Here is a 15942-nt window from a genome sequence, read left to right as displayed (position 1 = left end):
AGTTTGAATAGAAAATAAAGTAATACGCATATAAAATTGAGTATAAATATCATTGCTCAATTTGTAATCGTTCTCAATCAAATTTATTCCACTCATATTTGTGGTGTATACATGATATAAGTTAGACATTAAAATTAGACTTCAATGATACTTAGACCTCAATCCTGTCTTAGTCAACGTCTTGTGCAAACCATTAATTCTCATTTTAAAAATAGGGTTTAATCATGTTACAAGTATGATAGTTGGATTGATCCCGGTTGACTTAACAAACAAAAAACAAGTCAGGATGATTCACCCGATTCAATTCTCAATGTAATGTAATGTGATCTTATAGTTAAAATGAGTTTCACCCATAATTCTGATCGAATTTATCACTGCTGGTCAGTCCGGTCCGGACCTAATGTAGGGCGTTAGGAGTAATTGTCATTATCAAAGGGGTTTTACAAACGCAACACCACAATTTATTACCTTATCGCATCTTCCTGACACTCTTAAGTCGCATTCTTCTGATTTCGTCATTTCTGAGATGGAAGATCAAGAAAACCCTAAAATCCTCCAAATCCCAGATCAAAATTTGCAAAAGAAGCACCAAATGATGCTTGAGCGTCTCTCAAATCGCCACCAAACTCGTTTAGAAACTCGCAAACTTGATTCGACTGACTCAACCACCTCCACTTTCCTCTCCCGCTTCAACGACTCCAAAAACTCCATTATTTCTCAACTCCAAACCACCACTGACCCTTCTCGTCTGACCGTCATCTCCGATGCCATATCCACTCTCGAAAAACTCGTCGCCGAGAACTCCTACTCTCTCCCCTCCTACGAAGTCCGATCATCTCTCAGAACTATCTCGGATTTGAAGCAAAATCTAGAAAACTTATCGGCACAGTTGATCCCCAGAAAGAAATTTTCATTCAAAAGCAAACCTACCAGAACCCAAACCCAAAGCCAGATCTTACAAAATGATGTTGTTTCGACACCAAATGAAACTGAATTAAAATTTAATTTCCCGGTTCGTGAATCCCCGGGTTTTCGAGATAAACAAAATGAAGTATTGTTCCAAGACTTTAAGTGTTCTGAAATCGGGGAATTTACATTATCGGGTTTGGACTCGTGTGAGGTGAGATTGGTAGGCTGTGTTAACGCTTTGTTTTTTAATAAATTGAAGGGTTGTAAAGTTTATGCGGCTCCTGTGACGGGATCGATTTTGATTGAAGAAGTTGAGGATTGTGTATTGGTTTTGGCTTCGCATCAGATTAGGATTCATTTTGCAAAAAGATGTGATTTTTATTTGAGAGTGAGGAGTAGGCCGATTATTGAGGATTGTAATGGGGTTAGATTTGGGCCATATTGTTTGAATTATGAAGGGATTGAGGAGGATTTAGAGGCGGCGGGGTTGATTGAGGAGACAGGGCAATGGGGTAATGTGGACGATTTCAAGTGGTTGAGAGCTGTGCAAAGTCCTAATTGGTCAGTTCTGCCGGAGGAGGAGAGGGTTGGGACTGTTGATCTGGCGGATTTGGGATGTGGGAATGATGCAAGTTAGCTAAAGCTAAGATCTCGTTTAGGTGAATTTGATTTAATGCTAGGGTACTGATCAAAGTCCTTTCATTGAGTCTGGCGGCTTTGAACTTTTGGGAGCAACTGAAATCTACAGGATTTGGAATTTGATTGCTGTATTAGGTAATTTTGATTTTCTGTGTAGTGCAAAGTATGGTAATAAGGATTTAGTTCTTTATTCCCTTTCTGATTTCAAGAGATGTGACAAAAAAAAGATGAATGATTTGAACTGATGAATTATGGAGAATAAAATGGGCAACATTGTCTCTACTCCTTTATTTGTTGTTGCTGTACATCATGCGTTGCCAGGTGATGGAATAAGTAAACAGATTATTAGGTATTACTGATTATTTTTCAGGGATAAATTAGGTTTAAGCTAATGTAAACAATTAATAGGGATTTTATAAGTTTTCCTTTGAATCGATTTCATTTTAATGTATTCTTATATTTGGTTGTAACTTATGTGCTGATTAAAATATAATTCTAGGGAAATTTTCATCATGTTGTTGCTAATTTACAAAAGCATGTAGCTTATATGATATGACATCAAATTGTGGATGTCCATTTAACTAGCCCTTCATTCATCCATCTATAAGTCTATACAATTGAAAAGATGCTTAAAGGTGATTCCTTGTTGAGCCAAAAGATGTTACATGAATGAATTTCTCATTGTTGCAATTGATGATTTTCACAATGTGAAAAGTCAGTTATGGACTGTACCTCGTGTAGAGATGCAGACAACAAAGAAATTACTCAGAATTCAACGTTGTTTGGATTGAAGATCTACAGAAAATAAAAAACACAGAAGCAGAAAAGAAAACAACTTTTGATTTAATATGGTTAGAGAAATTCAATGTGATTCAAGTCCCTATTAATTCACCTTGCTGATCAAGTGCTCTTATTCACATTGTTGAAAACTACACTTCATTATTAGAATTATGGCAAAGAACAGGAAAAAAAAAAAAAAACAAGAGGAGGTCAAAGCCAAAATAGCAGGTAAAATTGAAGATGAGGTGATTGAATTAAATGGTTAGTTATATGTGGTCTGACTGTAGAAAAGGTTAGTTTGTCATTCACCTTTTTCCCCTGCTTTCTTGTATTTTAGTTCTTTTCATTTAGAATGTTGAGTGGAGTTCCTAATTTTACATTTTTGTAAGATTTGACAGTATGTAAGCATATTGATATTCTGTTAAGATTTGAGGATTTTCTGTCATATTGATATGCAAAGTAGGGCATTAGAACTTTTTTCGCACCTATGTGAGATGCATTTGTTGCAAGATGCTGGTCTATCTGTTTTTGTTATTGCACATCTTCATAAGCTCGTGAGAATGGGTTAGTCAATTATGATGCAAGTTTATTCTAAAATCAGTTCTCAGTTTTTATCACATTAAAAACTGATGAGCAGCAATTCACTGCTGTAGCTTCTACTACAAATCTTCACTTTGCGATCTGTTTCCTCTACCATTGTATATTTTGCATCACCTTATTTATGTCATTTTTCTGGATTGGAGAGAGGAAACACGGTTGGTTTGACAAATGATCAATATCAGTGGCAATATTGTGTTAGAAGTCAACTTATTGCTAGTGTAAGATGTTTCAGAAGTGAAAGGCTGAAGGATGTGGGAAAATGATTTGTCGACAATATCAGGTTCTTTTATTTGATGTTCTTCATATAGACAATATATTGAACTGAACTTTTGTTTCTGACTTAGCCAATCATGATATGCCAGTGAGCAACCCTGCATTCTGGAGAATGAAGCAGCAGGAATGAGACACAAATTTTGGCTGCTCCACCTGGTTCCTTTTCAACTTCCAACTTCTTGTGTAGTATTCTGGCCGACCATCATTTGAGCAATACACAATCCCAGTTTCTGCTGGCTCGTCACTATTACTACCGGAAACACCATGGTGACATAGTCCTCCTCAAGGCTTCACTTGTGAAGCATGGAGATTTTTTCAGGGTCTAAAGCATAGGGCCCTGTTGGAGATCAAGCAAAGGAGCATTCTCACCACAAGCTTGAGTTTGGAATGCTCAAGGACACCACATGCTAGGAGAGTCATACCCATTAACAGTCTCTGATACGAACCTTAGGAGAATCACACCTCAAAAGCTAGCTATTGAGATGGGAGAGCCCAAGGCCATATATACTCCACACTAGTTACCCATACTTTCCAATGTGGGATCCAAATCTCATACATTACACTTGGGATCCTAACATACCACTATGCTCCGCAGCCCCGGCGCCCACGTCGGCTGGCTGTGCGCTAGCTCCCTATTAGCCTCGGGCGAACACTGCAATACCGGTGTCACCACCCGTGCCGCACGATTGCAACTGGGAGACATAATGATGGCTTTGATACCAAATGATACGAACCTTAGGAGAACCACACCTCAAAAGCTAGCTATTGAGATGGGAGAGCCCAAGGTCATATAAACCCCACACTAGTTACCCATACTTTCTAATGTGGGATCTAAGTCTCATACATTACACTTGGGATCTTAACAGTCTCCAAGGACCCACCTAGGACAAATCAGTTTGGAATGCTCTTTGAGTTTGCAGAGTAAGTGGGGAATTAAAATTGGTATGTGTCTAGATGAATAGGTTTGGCCTAATTATCTTTCATTCGATCTAATTAGATACACACCATTTTTCTTTATTCTCCTTGTTTTATCTTTTGCCTTTTCTAAAACGTCTATGATAGTTTAGAAAATGATCCTTTCAATAAAATCTTGCAGTTCTTTCTTCTGGTCATCCTGTGGTCATCTGCATAGTTGTATGTTTGCCACAACAAAATCCTGAGAATCTCTGCAACGCCAATTCCTGAAACTCATGAGATGTTCAATTTTGATTTGAACAAAATGAGCAACCGTCTTCTTTAATGGCTGAGTGGTGGGCACAGGCTTGAACAACTTGTGTAATAAAGGCTTAGTACTTAGAATTCCCTCTCTTGTCGGACAAATGCTTTTCAAAATACTAAAAGCTTCATGGAGGGGACACACTTAGATATACAGAATGCGGGATCATCATAACTCACCAACCGGGCCATGAAATTAGTCAAAAAAGAAGGGAACAGCAATCATGGTTACAGGGTCATAGATTCTGCTGCTTCATTCCTAAAAATTCATGTTTTCACTTTGACCCTTCTATGTGCTACTTCCAGGACTTGTTTTATAAATTGTAACCCAAGGCTTTTGTATATAGACGAGATGTTGACCTAGTGAGAGTTGGTCATAGTTGGTGGTTGGATTGTTTGACCAATGGTTGGACCTATAAACTGTTTAGGAGAGATATTTATGTCTTTTATTTTGTTTAAGGGTTAAACTGATATACATTTAGGCTTGTTTTGCCATTTTTAGTTTGTGCGAGGACTAAAATAAAATTTTCTTTTAAGTGTATGAAAACTTGATCTAAAGACCCTAATTGCACTAGTCTCTTCTGGTTTTTTTCTCCATCATTCATCCTCGTGGTGGTAGCTACTTCCGATGAGAAATCATCACTTTCTGCCTCTCGGCATCAATCTCATCACTCATCATTATTTTTTACATCAATTTCATCATTTCCTTAATCAATCTAATTATTTCTGGTGTCTTTCACCTGGTTTGATTTACTTTTTACGTTAATCTCATCATTCCTCATGTTAGTCTCATTTAATTCATTTATGGTGTTGATCTCACATTTTTCATTCTTATTCTGATCGTAAACTGGTGTTTGACTCATGAATTGTCATAAATTTCTAGGTTGAACCATTGCCTAATATCATATGGTTGAAGCCATTGGAGTAGACACAATAGTGGGTCGTGTCATGCTAGTTACAACATGACCCCATCAAGTTTGCAAGTCGTGTCGAGCCCAAGGTCTACACAGTTATGGGTCTTCGTATTGGGTTGCCCTATAAATAATACAAGACCCATAGCACAACCCTAAATTTATAGGGTCGTGTCGTATCGGACCTTTAACAGGTTGATCTATTAATTATATTAATTTTAAGAAATAAATTAAAAATAATTGTTAAAATTTATTAATTAAATTCTTTTTTCAAATTAATACAACCAAGGATCACAAATTACAGGTTGATTTTTTAAATCACATTTTATTTATATTTTCAGATGATGTAAAATCATTTTCTATTATTAATTGCAATATCCAATTAAAGAAAACTCTCTATTTTATTGATTATTGTGATAGATTTGTTTTCTCTAACTATATCTTTTCGGCTTATCTAATACATAAGTCGAGACAACTATTGTTTATATGCTCTATCAACAAGAGAAACTGAGCAACTCACATGCATGGGCATCCAACAGTGTCTCTTGCATTTTTCTGTATCTACGTAGTTTTCATTTTGTTTTTCTAATTTTGTTGATTATTTTTTCAAGGATATTTTAATAATAAAAATTTTTAATATGCTCTAAATGAAAAAAGTGCTTAAACGATTGAGACGATTTCACTTTTGTAAACCCAATTATCCTTTCTAGACTGTGTTATTACAAAGGGACTTGAGGCCCAACCCCTTTGTTGTATCTACTTTGGATCGTCATCCTAAGCATCACCACCAACGGGCTCAAGCCAAATCGATTAAACCGGTTAGTCTAGGATTTTAAAACATTGTTGTGACCCTTTTGCGGACCTAAATCATTTTTCTGGTTTAACCATTGTCATTGGTCAATATAGAACCCATTAGGCTGATACTTTGATTGAAATGTTTTCTGATAGAAACAGTTTTGCAAAACACTTCGTGAAAAATTTAAGAGAGTTGATTCATTAAACAATGTGAATGGGCAATTGGGCAGACACTACATGTTATTAAAGAGCACAATGCCACTGAAATAGTTGTCATGAAAATGGTAAAACCAAAAGCTTCTTTTGGCTTCAAGCTGGTGTCACAAACTCTAAAGCACAGGGCCCTATCTTTGCACTAAACAAACAAAGTTCCAATTGATTCTGTTCCAAATAAACGACAAATTAAAACCCATCTAAAACACTCACACAAAAATAAAAACAAAATAGAAAGATGCTGCCTTAAGTAAATAATAGAAGGGTTGTGGATCTTATTGCAATGAAAATAGGAAGAGTAGGATTCTATTCAAGTTTGAGCTCACACTAAAATTGTTCAAATTTAGCCCAAATCAAGTTTTGTATTCATCTTAGTATTGTGGTTAAGTGAAAAATGATTAAAATAATATTATTTTAATATATATTAATTAAAATAATATCGTTTAATCGATTTATATTAAAAATTTTCAGACGCACAACTTTACAAGTCAAATATCTCTAAAGTCTAAATTCGAAAATATTTAACTTTCAGATTCAAATTTAAATTCAAATTCATTTTAGTCAAATTTATTTTTGATCCATTCAAATTAAATTTATTCTTAAGTTTGAACAAATTTGGCTCAAATCTAACTCTAAAACTAGGCCATTAAAATTAGTATCTTTGATAAACTAGACCTTTGAGAGAAATTCACCATAATCATTTCGGTTGCTTTGTAAGTTATGTTGCATCCATTCACATATAGCAGCTAATTTAAAATGGGGAGATATTATTCACTTTGTCTTTCTATAGTTTTATGGTTCTCTTTAAAATCGTTTCACTAGGAAAAGAAAAATAACAAGTTTATATAAAAATATAATGTCTTTAAAATATATTTAATATAAGATTTTTTATATTAATACAACCTCGATCAAAGTATAGGGGTAGAGTACTTGACAATATCCCAAAAATTGCCACTTCAACATTATTTTGATACACACATAATAAACTATTTGAAATTGTGAGATAGTATTTATTTTAACTTTTTATTGATTTTATAGTTTTATTTTAAAAATACATATTTCGAAGAAAAATGAGAATGAATTTTTATTCATTTGGAACCCTAATCTCATGTTCGATATGAGATATTTGATATCAACACAATCCTTCTAGTGCCAATTATATGGGGTTGAAAATTTGATATTAACAGAAATTAACAGATTAAGTTAGTTAATGTAAAGATTTGGAAACTAGAAAAAGGCGATGATCATCTAATTGGCCTTCACATAGTAACTTTAAAAGTAACAGTAAAAGGGGTAACTTTTCTTCACAACCTAACAATATAAAAAATTTGCATTTAGGCCCCCAGCAGCATAAGCGTCTAATTAAGCTTACATAATTCAAAAAAAAATTACTGATTACACCACTTAAACACTTGGTTTAACCATGGCGGCCAGCCGACGGTGGTGAGACTCCAGCCTCTCCAACCTCATGTCATTGTTGAACTTCTTTATGAAAGCATCGGCTCTCCGATTCAACTCCTCCTGACTCATCGATTTCTCCCTCCTCAGAGACGCCCTGTCGCTGAAAGTCTCCGACTTTCTCAGCTCGCGTTTGGCCCACGCGACGTTTTCCTCAGAATTGTCAATATCATCACCACCATCGCTATCAGGATGGTGTTCACCATGATCTCCGCCGGTTTTTTCCTCCTTTGCGGCGTTGACGGCAGCCCGGGATGGCGTGTCCCACGTGCCACTCTTCTTCAGGAGGCGGTTCTGCGGCTTGCCTTGGCCTTCAGTGATCAGTCTCCAAGTGTCTTCAAGAGTTTCCTGAGTAAACTCCTCGGATTTTTCAATCAAATCTTCTGTTAGAGCGGCGGTTGAGCCGGTTTCTTGAGATGGGTCGGTGAGTTTGAGAGCCGACAAAGTGGGGTTTTGGTTTTCTTCTTTAACTTCATCATCAGCATGATGTTGAACCATTAAAAACCAGGGATCATCATCATGAGGCTGAGGGTTGTTTTCATTTTTCTGAATGTTTTGGTTCTTTCCAGAAAGGGATTTCTCTTTGGTGGTCTTGGAAGCAGCTTCCTTGGTGAACTTTTCCGCAGGTTGAGGGCCTTTTTGCTGAGCGAAAGTTGAAGAAGCGGCAATGGAGATGATGATGACGTTAACAAGGATGTAAACATACGGAGGAGAAAGGCAACTTCTGAAGAAAGTATAAAGCTTTGGAAGAAATGAAAACATAGAGAAAATCAAGTTGAATGTGTAAGGAATTATGGCCACTTTGAACAAAATGAAAGTAGAAACAATCCCAACTGATAAAATTATCAACTTTCCTCCACAAATCACCCTCTCTAATCTGCCTATAGTCGCCTCCAAATTCCTGTAAACATCTCCCATGGTCAGCCTGAAACTTTCCCAAAAAGCTTTTACAAAAAGTTTCAACTCTAATGGTGTCTATGGTCATAAGACAGGAGACTAAAAACCACCATTGAAGACGAGTAAAAATGCAAACTTTGAAGCTTTCAAAGAGAACCCAGAAGACAAAAACAGGAAACTTTCATTGTTTACAGAAGCAGAGCTCAAAAAGGGAAAATTTAGAGTAGCTAGCACAACTGTACAACACTTACGGAGGGGGCCTTCTGAGCCAGGGTTTTATGTGGAAAAAGGGTTAAAGGTCGAGCTAGTTTGTGGGGATCTGATGCAATGTGGACCGTCTGATGAAGGGAATTGGATTGAAAATGATGGAGAGATAAATTTGCAGTTGTTTTGTTTAGAAGAGACAGGACCCAGTTTAGGGAGATAATGGGGTTGATCAGAAAAATGGAAGGTAATTGATTAATTAATAACGCCGTTTTGAAGCCACCGCGTTCCGGTTTATTCTTTTCAATGAGTGACTAATCCTTCACTTGAAACTCACAATGATGCCTATATCTAGGTTCAAGCCCAGCCGAGCCAAGCTGAAATACTGAATATGGGTTGATTTAAATTTTGTTTGAAATTATATTATTTTATAGATCAATTAAAAATATTGTCACTTAAATAAATAATATTATTATAAAAATAAATAATATTATTATATAATAATATTATCGATTGAATATATAATATTATCAATAAGGATAAATCTATGAGACAGTTTAAATAACAAAAGAAAAGATTTTATATATAAGAGAATATGATTTTAAATATTATATTTCAAAATCAAATTTTTGACCTATCTAATTCAGTAGTTTTGTTCCATATAATTGGTTTAATCTAATAAATAGTATTATCGAAAAAAGATTTAAATTTTATCTTATAACTATTATATCAAGTAAGTCTATCAAATTTTAAATGTAAACCTTTTTATTTAGGTTTTTATTATCACTCAAATTATCTTTGAAGATTTTATATGAGTTTCCTTTTCAGTATAATAATGTAAAGAAAATTATACGATCACAACACAAGATTGATATTTATTTTGTTAATAGGTGTAGTATTTCTCAATTTTCTTGAGCAAAACCCTAGATTTTGGAATACAAAAACACAAACTAGGGAAGATTGGGTTAGGAGGCATTGCAGTTTGCGGTTTGACGAGCTTGAATCCAAAACTTCTTTTTAGAAGTTTTAATGATTCAGCTTTTATTATACTGGAATTTGGTTTTTTTGTGCAGAAACAGAGGAGGAAGGGAGGGGCTTCATTGAATACGGAGGTATATTGTCTGACCCCAGGAAACACCAAACCACCAATACAAAACCCATTGCTTTCCCTTTCCGTTTTCTTTCCTCTTTACTGCAACTTGGTGCCTGCCAGTGCCATCCTGCCATCGACCCAGGGAAACCAAAAAGGAGGGGGGTCCTGATGGGTTGATCAATTGAATCAGTATCTAAACCCTTAGCCTCCAAGGGTAGCTCTAGGAAAAAAAGGTGTAGATAGTTTTATAAATGGAGATCCAAAATTTTATCTATTTAGTGTGATTGATTTTATCTCAAAAAAATAATTTAACTCAAATTTAATTTTTTTATTTAAAAAAAATATAAATTCAAACCTTGTTAATTGCTAAAATTATTTGATATAATAATTATAAAACCAATCATTAAATTTAATATTTTTTCATTCGATTTGAATGATTTAATTTCCTAATACAGTGGATGGACACTTTGATAACTTAAATCATGTATTGTATTATGTATTAAAAATTTAATTTTTTATATTATGTATTAAATATTATATTATATGATTTTTAAATAATAAAATATTAATAAAAAATCTAAAAATATATCAATTTATGTCAATAAATATGTATCGTATTATACAATATATTTAATATATCATATTAATTCAATATACTTTATAATTTATATTATTTTTTATTTATATTATATTATAATATATGATTCATATCAAATACGATATAATACTAATATCTTATATTATGTCGTCCCACTTGATAAACCTACGAACCACGCCTAGATTTAGCTCTCTATGTCGAGTTACGTCAAATTTTCCTCCCCTTCTTTAATTTTGTTTGGTGTGGGTCAATAATTCACTTCTTTTTTTCGGCTTTATGCCTCTCCTACGATATCTATTTCAAATCTATATGGGATATTTTATTATCTCACAAATTTCCCTTAAGAAATTTGTCAATCCTGATTAAGAGGTTATTTCAACTTATTTAGGTTGTATTAGGTATGAATCAGGCTAAAATAAAACCTAAATTAAGATTAGTTTAAGACCAATAAGTTAAAACTAAAATTATTTTAGATTTGATACGTGTTAATTTAAATTCAAATGTTTCAATAAATTTAAATTCAATTTATTTGATAAAAACGAGTTTAATACTTAATTTAAACTCAATTTGTTTAATCACAATTCAAATATTATTTAAAGTCGTCTAGATCTAATCTAATCTTAAACATATTCTTTAGTTAAAATGGGTCAAACTTTATAATTAGAAACAATATTCAATACTTTTTTTTCCTAACTTTCCGTAAAATTGTTTAACCTAATTGATTTTTTTTAAATCTCGTAAGCTTATATGTAAAATCTCTTAAAAAAAGAGTTAAAAAAGAAAAATGATTAAACCCTTGGACTAATTTGAAGTTATAATAATGATCATCAATTCAAGCTATTCAACTATATTAAACATTTCTTTGTGCTCAAATTCAACTATTTAACTAATATGGGTAGGGTCTCGATTATTAAAAAAAACTATATTTAATATATGATGTTTTAAATTGTTAAAAAAATATATCTTAATGATTGTGTCCACATTATTATTTATGGAAAAAAATATTAAATAATAATAATAATAATTCTGTAGCTAATATTGATGCCCTTTGAATGGTCAGTTTCTATATCGCCGGAACCCTTTCTGCATTCAAAGCATTTACATCCTTTTCAACGTGAATTTCTTCCTCCATTTGATTGGCTGTTACTGTAGCATTTATGGTCGGCGATTTGTGATTTGACCTGCCACCCTAATTGTGCTCGTCACGACAAATTATTAATAGGGCAAAGAAATATTTTCCGCTCAAGTTTTATCGTAATCTTAAAAGTACATTAAGATTTTATCAAACTTTCAAAAGTATATCTATAGATTCGTCATATTTGACATCTAATCATAGTCATTTAGATGACGACAATTTATCTGAACAATATCTTCATGGTATAAACAAAAGGTTTTATCTGGATTCAAAAAATCCTGACAAAATCTAATCGAAAAGACAAGGATTCTTACAGAGAGAAGGCGCCAAGAGGGGAAGAGTAATTGTTGTCTTCCGAAATTTAAATGAGAGAAAAAGTTCACTTTTTAAAATTAATCCAATGAGAAAAAATGTTACTTTTTCAAACTAGGGGAAAAAATGTTATAAATTTTTAGGATTTAAAAAAAAATGGTGATTTTACCCTTCCCTTTAACAAAAACTTTTAACAAAAATTAGTCTATAGGTAAGTATTTGAGTTTTTCAATTGTTACAAGTATGTTTTTGAGATTAAACTAAAACTTAGGTGGAAAATTGTCCTTTTTCCTTATTAATAATATCAATTCTCAACATTTGAGTTAGAGTCTTAATTCACATTGATCTCAAATTAAACCTTTGTTCGGATTGAATTCAGATTGAATCAAGCCTTGTTTGCAACGTCAATACAAATTAACTTAAACTCAAGCACGTTCAAACTGATGAATAATGTCATTAGAGGGTTACTAAAGGGGTAAACAGTATCACTGTAATGGTAAACAAGTCGACCTACAAATCTAGAGCTCTAGCTAGAGTTTGTCTCATTTGAATTAAACATGGATTTAAATTTCATCTAGTTCAACTCAAATTCATCCCTATTATTAACATGAGATGATCAATAACAATACTTCATGTACAAACAGTTAGGTATTAATAGATAAAAATAAATTGACGTGTTATTAATAATTATATATTTTGAATTAAAGATAAAATAAATAATTTGACTATCTATTCACATATCCAACCGTTTTTTTATGAAATATTGCTTGGTTGGCAAGTGTTTCAAAGCCTCAATCTTTAGTGGTACTCAAGCTACAAATTTTCTCCATTTTTCGACTCACTAATATATTTCATAAATCATAAATTCTTCCACTGGCTCCCAAATTAGAGTATTTGATCCTAAATGTAGGTTGGATCTTAATTGAGTTCACTTAGTTTGAATATATTTATATTAAACTTGAATTGAAAGAATTGACTTATTATAAAAACCGAATTAAACTCAAGCTGGAAAAAAATTAGTTCAATTTAGCTAACGAGCTAGGCGATGACTTAATTCAATTCCAACTTAGTTCGTGGCTTATTTAAGTCGTATCAAATAATTATTAAAATAATATCATTTTACCTATTATTTGATGAATCAATATCGTTATGTCAATAAGTTGTGAATTCAAGTCATAAATCTAACTCATAAATTTTAATCGAACTTTGAACTTAAAGATTAAACCAAATTCGAGGTACTCTTACTTTAACTTTATAAACCTAAATTGAGCTCAAATAAGAAATTTTCAAATTTGATTCAATCGTATTTACCTATAACTAACTTGCAAAAATTATGAATAATCCCTATATATTTATATCAATAATAATATATATACAAATAATAAATATAAATTTTTATATAAATAATTATATATATTATTTTCACGCATAATTCAATAGATATTTATACGTAGTATACGAGTGTGACATGGGGATCAATCCTAGATTTCAGGGGCAGGGGGCCAGCCAAATGTCGTCCAGAGCCAATGTGGAAATTGATAGGTGAGTAGCTGAAGCCCTAGCCTTAGCTTTGTCAGTTTTGATTCCACTGCTCAAATTTCTTGTTATCATTCACGCCCTTACCCTCTGTCTTTTGTTTTCATTTGCCTGCCCCTGCAAATTATTCGACAGCCCCTGTCATCCACTAAACGAGCATCTAATTAAATTTCGATAATGTATTATTATATAATTATATTATTTTATAATTAATTTAAAATTATTTAATTATATAATAATATATTAATTAAATATTTAAAATTAAATATATATCATTTTTATTTTAAAATTCAGATAGTGTGATTATCCTCGATTTTGGCTTCATATTTAAATATAAAGGTGATTTTACCCTTAAGATATTGAAAATAATAATGTCACATTTAATTTTCATTGGTGTGAAAGTTCATACTAATAAGAAATAGATTGAACCTTGATGGCATTTGATGCAAGAATGTTAAAAGACAAACAAAAGAAAGTGAAGAGTTGATTTTTAACGTAATTTAACTAAAAAAAACTAAGAGTCTACGTTTATAGTATTATTATTATTTAAATAATAAAAATAGAGAAAAATGTTAACAAGTTGGAAGAGTCTCCCCCACAATTTTTCCAGTTTCCACTATTATGAAGTTATTATAAGGAAGGTTAAAGTTATATGTATAATTATCGTAAGAAGTGTAAAATTTTGTAGCATGATACGCGATTATGATTTCAATATAATTGAAGAGTAATTACATTTTAATTAAGATTTTTGAGATTAAGGTAATGATTACAAAACAATAAGAATTGTTATGTAATACTCGATAAATTACAAGAGTTATGACGAATTTAATCTATGTTCCTTATTTGTAATTTCTTAAAGAGATTGTATCTTGTTCAAGACGTCTTCTCAAGTCATAGGATAGAGTAAGACTAGTTTTCCAGTTGTTAATTGTCCTGATTAATGTCGAATTGTGAGTTTATTTGAAAAGAGTTTTTTAATGTATAACAATTTTCAAAGTTAACCTTATATAAAAGAGATTGTATATTGTTTAAGTCGTCTTCTCTAACTTACAAGGTAGAGTAAGGCTAGTTTCCAAGTTGTTAATTGTCCTCATCAATGTCGCATCGTGAGTTTAACTAAGGAGAGTTTTTTAATATATAATAATTTTCAAAGTTAATCTAAAATAAAAGAGGTTTAGTCTTGAAATCAAGGATGACAACGACAATTTCCAAAATTAGGAGCAAGGATTGTACCAAATTTTATGTTTCGAGTTTACACTCAACATTGTAAGTTATGAAATACAAGTTTGTGATTGTTCTAAAACCCATATATACAAGACCTAATTTTGTTTTTCATTGAAAAAACTAAATTTTTAGATTTTTTTATTGATAGAACCGAACTTTCAGATTTTCTGATTGATGAAACCAAACTTTTACATTTTCTTATGAAAGAGACCAAATATTCAATATATTCTATTAAAAATAAACACAATTAGAATTATTTATTTTATTTTGTTTTAAAAGTAAGATAATAATTTTGATATATTCAACAGAATATAGAGAAAGTTCATTCCCTTTGATACAAAAATGTGAAAGTTCTTCATTTAAAATAAAAAAGAAAATACGTGATAATTCAATATTTTTCAGTGTTATTATCTTGTTTCTTAAACAAAGTTCGAAATTGCTTTAAAACTCATAAATAAAGGGTAACAACGTAATTTTGTATGGTAATAGTGGTGGGGCTCCACCGCCACCGGTCGGCCGCCCCATCTCTTTTGAAATGAATGTAATTTCGTGGGAGTGGGAGTAGGAGCGGGAGTGGGACTGGGACTGGGAGTGGCGTTTTCTGCTTGCTTACATTTCTTTATTAAGCAAATGTCACAGTGTATTGAAAGATTGAAACAGTTGTTTGCTTCTTGTAGCTTTTTTGATGGGTCACGTCAACCATTAAGCACTAACACTGGCGTGCTTATATATTTTGCTTCCTTCTAAAGATTACACTCATTATAATTACACCCCCAATATTTGGATTCCGGTTGGGGTTGGATGGCTGAAGCTTTGCTGCTAAGCTAAGCACTTCCTCACTAATTACGTTTCCCATTTCAATCATACCAATTTCTCCACACTTTTTTGTGCCATTTTTAATTGCCTTGACTTGATCAAGGGCTTGGTTCAGGTTTTCCCACTCTGATGATTATAACTCTGTTAACAATAGTATTATTATTATTATTATATATACGGTTAGATTTGAGTCAAACTGGCAAGATTTTAACTAAGTGTTTATCTTGAAACAAGCAAATTTGATTTGGAACAACTCTAACTTGAGTTCAAGTAAATCGGCTCAAATCCAGTGAGTCATTCACATATTCATTTTCTCTAATAATTTTGTTTCGTA

At 32.5% G+C, this 15942-nt stretch overlaps 2 protein-coding genes and 1 long non-coding RNA gene across 3 annotated transcripts; 2 read left to right on the top strand and 1 right to left on the bottom strand.

Moving 5' to 3' along the window:
• Positions 1 to 369: 369 nt before the first annotated feature.
• Positions 370 to 1830, top strand: LOC123203989 (tubulin-folding cofactor C). The gene has a single exon (XM_044620501.1). It carries the CDS (start codon positions 527 to 529, stop codon positions 1544 to 1546), a length of 1020 nt encoding a protein of 339 aa, XP_044476436.1. The 5' UTR covers positions 370 to 526; the 3' UTR covers positions 1547 to 1830.
• Positions 1831 to 4054: 2224 nt separating this feature from the next.
• Positions 4055 to 4982, top strand: LOC123203992. The gene is made up of 2 exons (XR_006499435.1): positions 4055 to 4122; positions 4298 to 4982. It is a non-coding gene; the product is annotated as an uncharacterized LOC123203992 (long non-coding RNA).
• Positions 4983 to 7560: 2578 nt separating this feature from the next.
• LOC123203990 lies at positions 7561 to 9020 on the bottom strand. Its single transcript, XM_044620502.1, has one exon. It carries the CDS (start codon positions 8709 to 8711, stop codon positions 7740 to 7742), a length of 972 nt encoding a protein of 323 aa, XP_044476437.1. The 5' UTR covers positions 8712 to 9020; the 3' UTR covers positions 7561 to 7739.
• Between the last annotated feature and the right edge of the window lie 6922 nt (positions 9021 to 15942).

Source organism: Mangifera indica, chromosome 20 (genome assembly GCF_011075055.1).
Source record: "Mangifera indica cultivar Alphonso chromosome 20, CATAS_Mindica_2.1, whole genome shotgun sequence".
Lineage (NCBI taxonomy): Eukaryota > Viridiplantae > Streptophyta > Magnoliopsida > Sapindales > Anacardiaceae > Mangifera > Mangifera indica.
The sequence above is the reverse complement of the archived record's forward strand: the minus strand, read 5'-3'. Positions and strand labels throughout refer to the sequence as shown.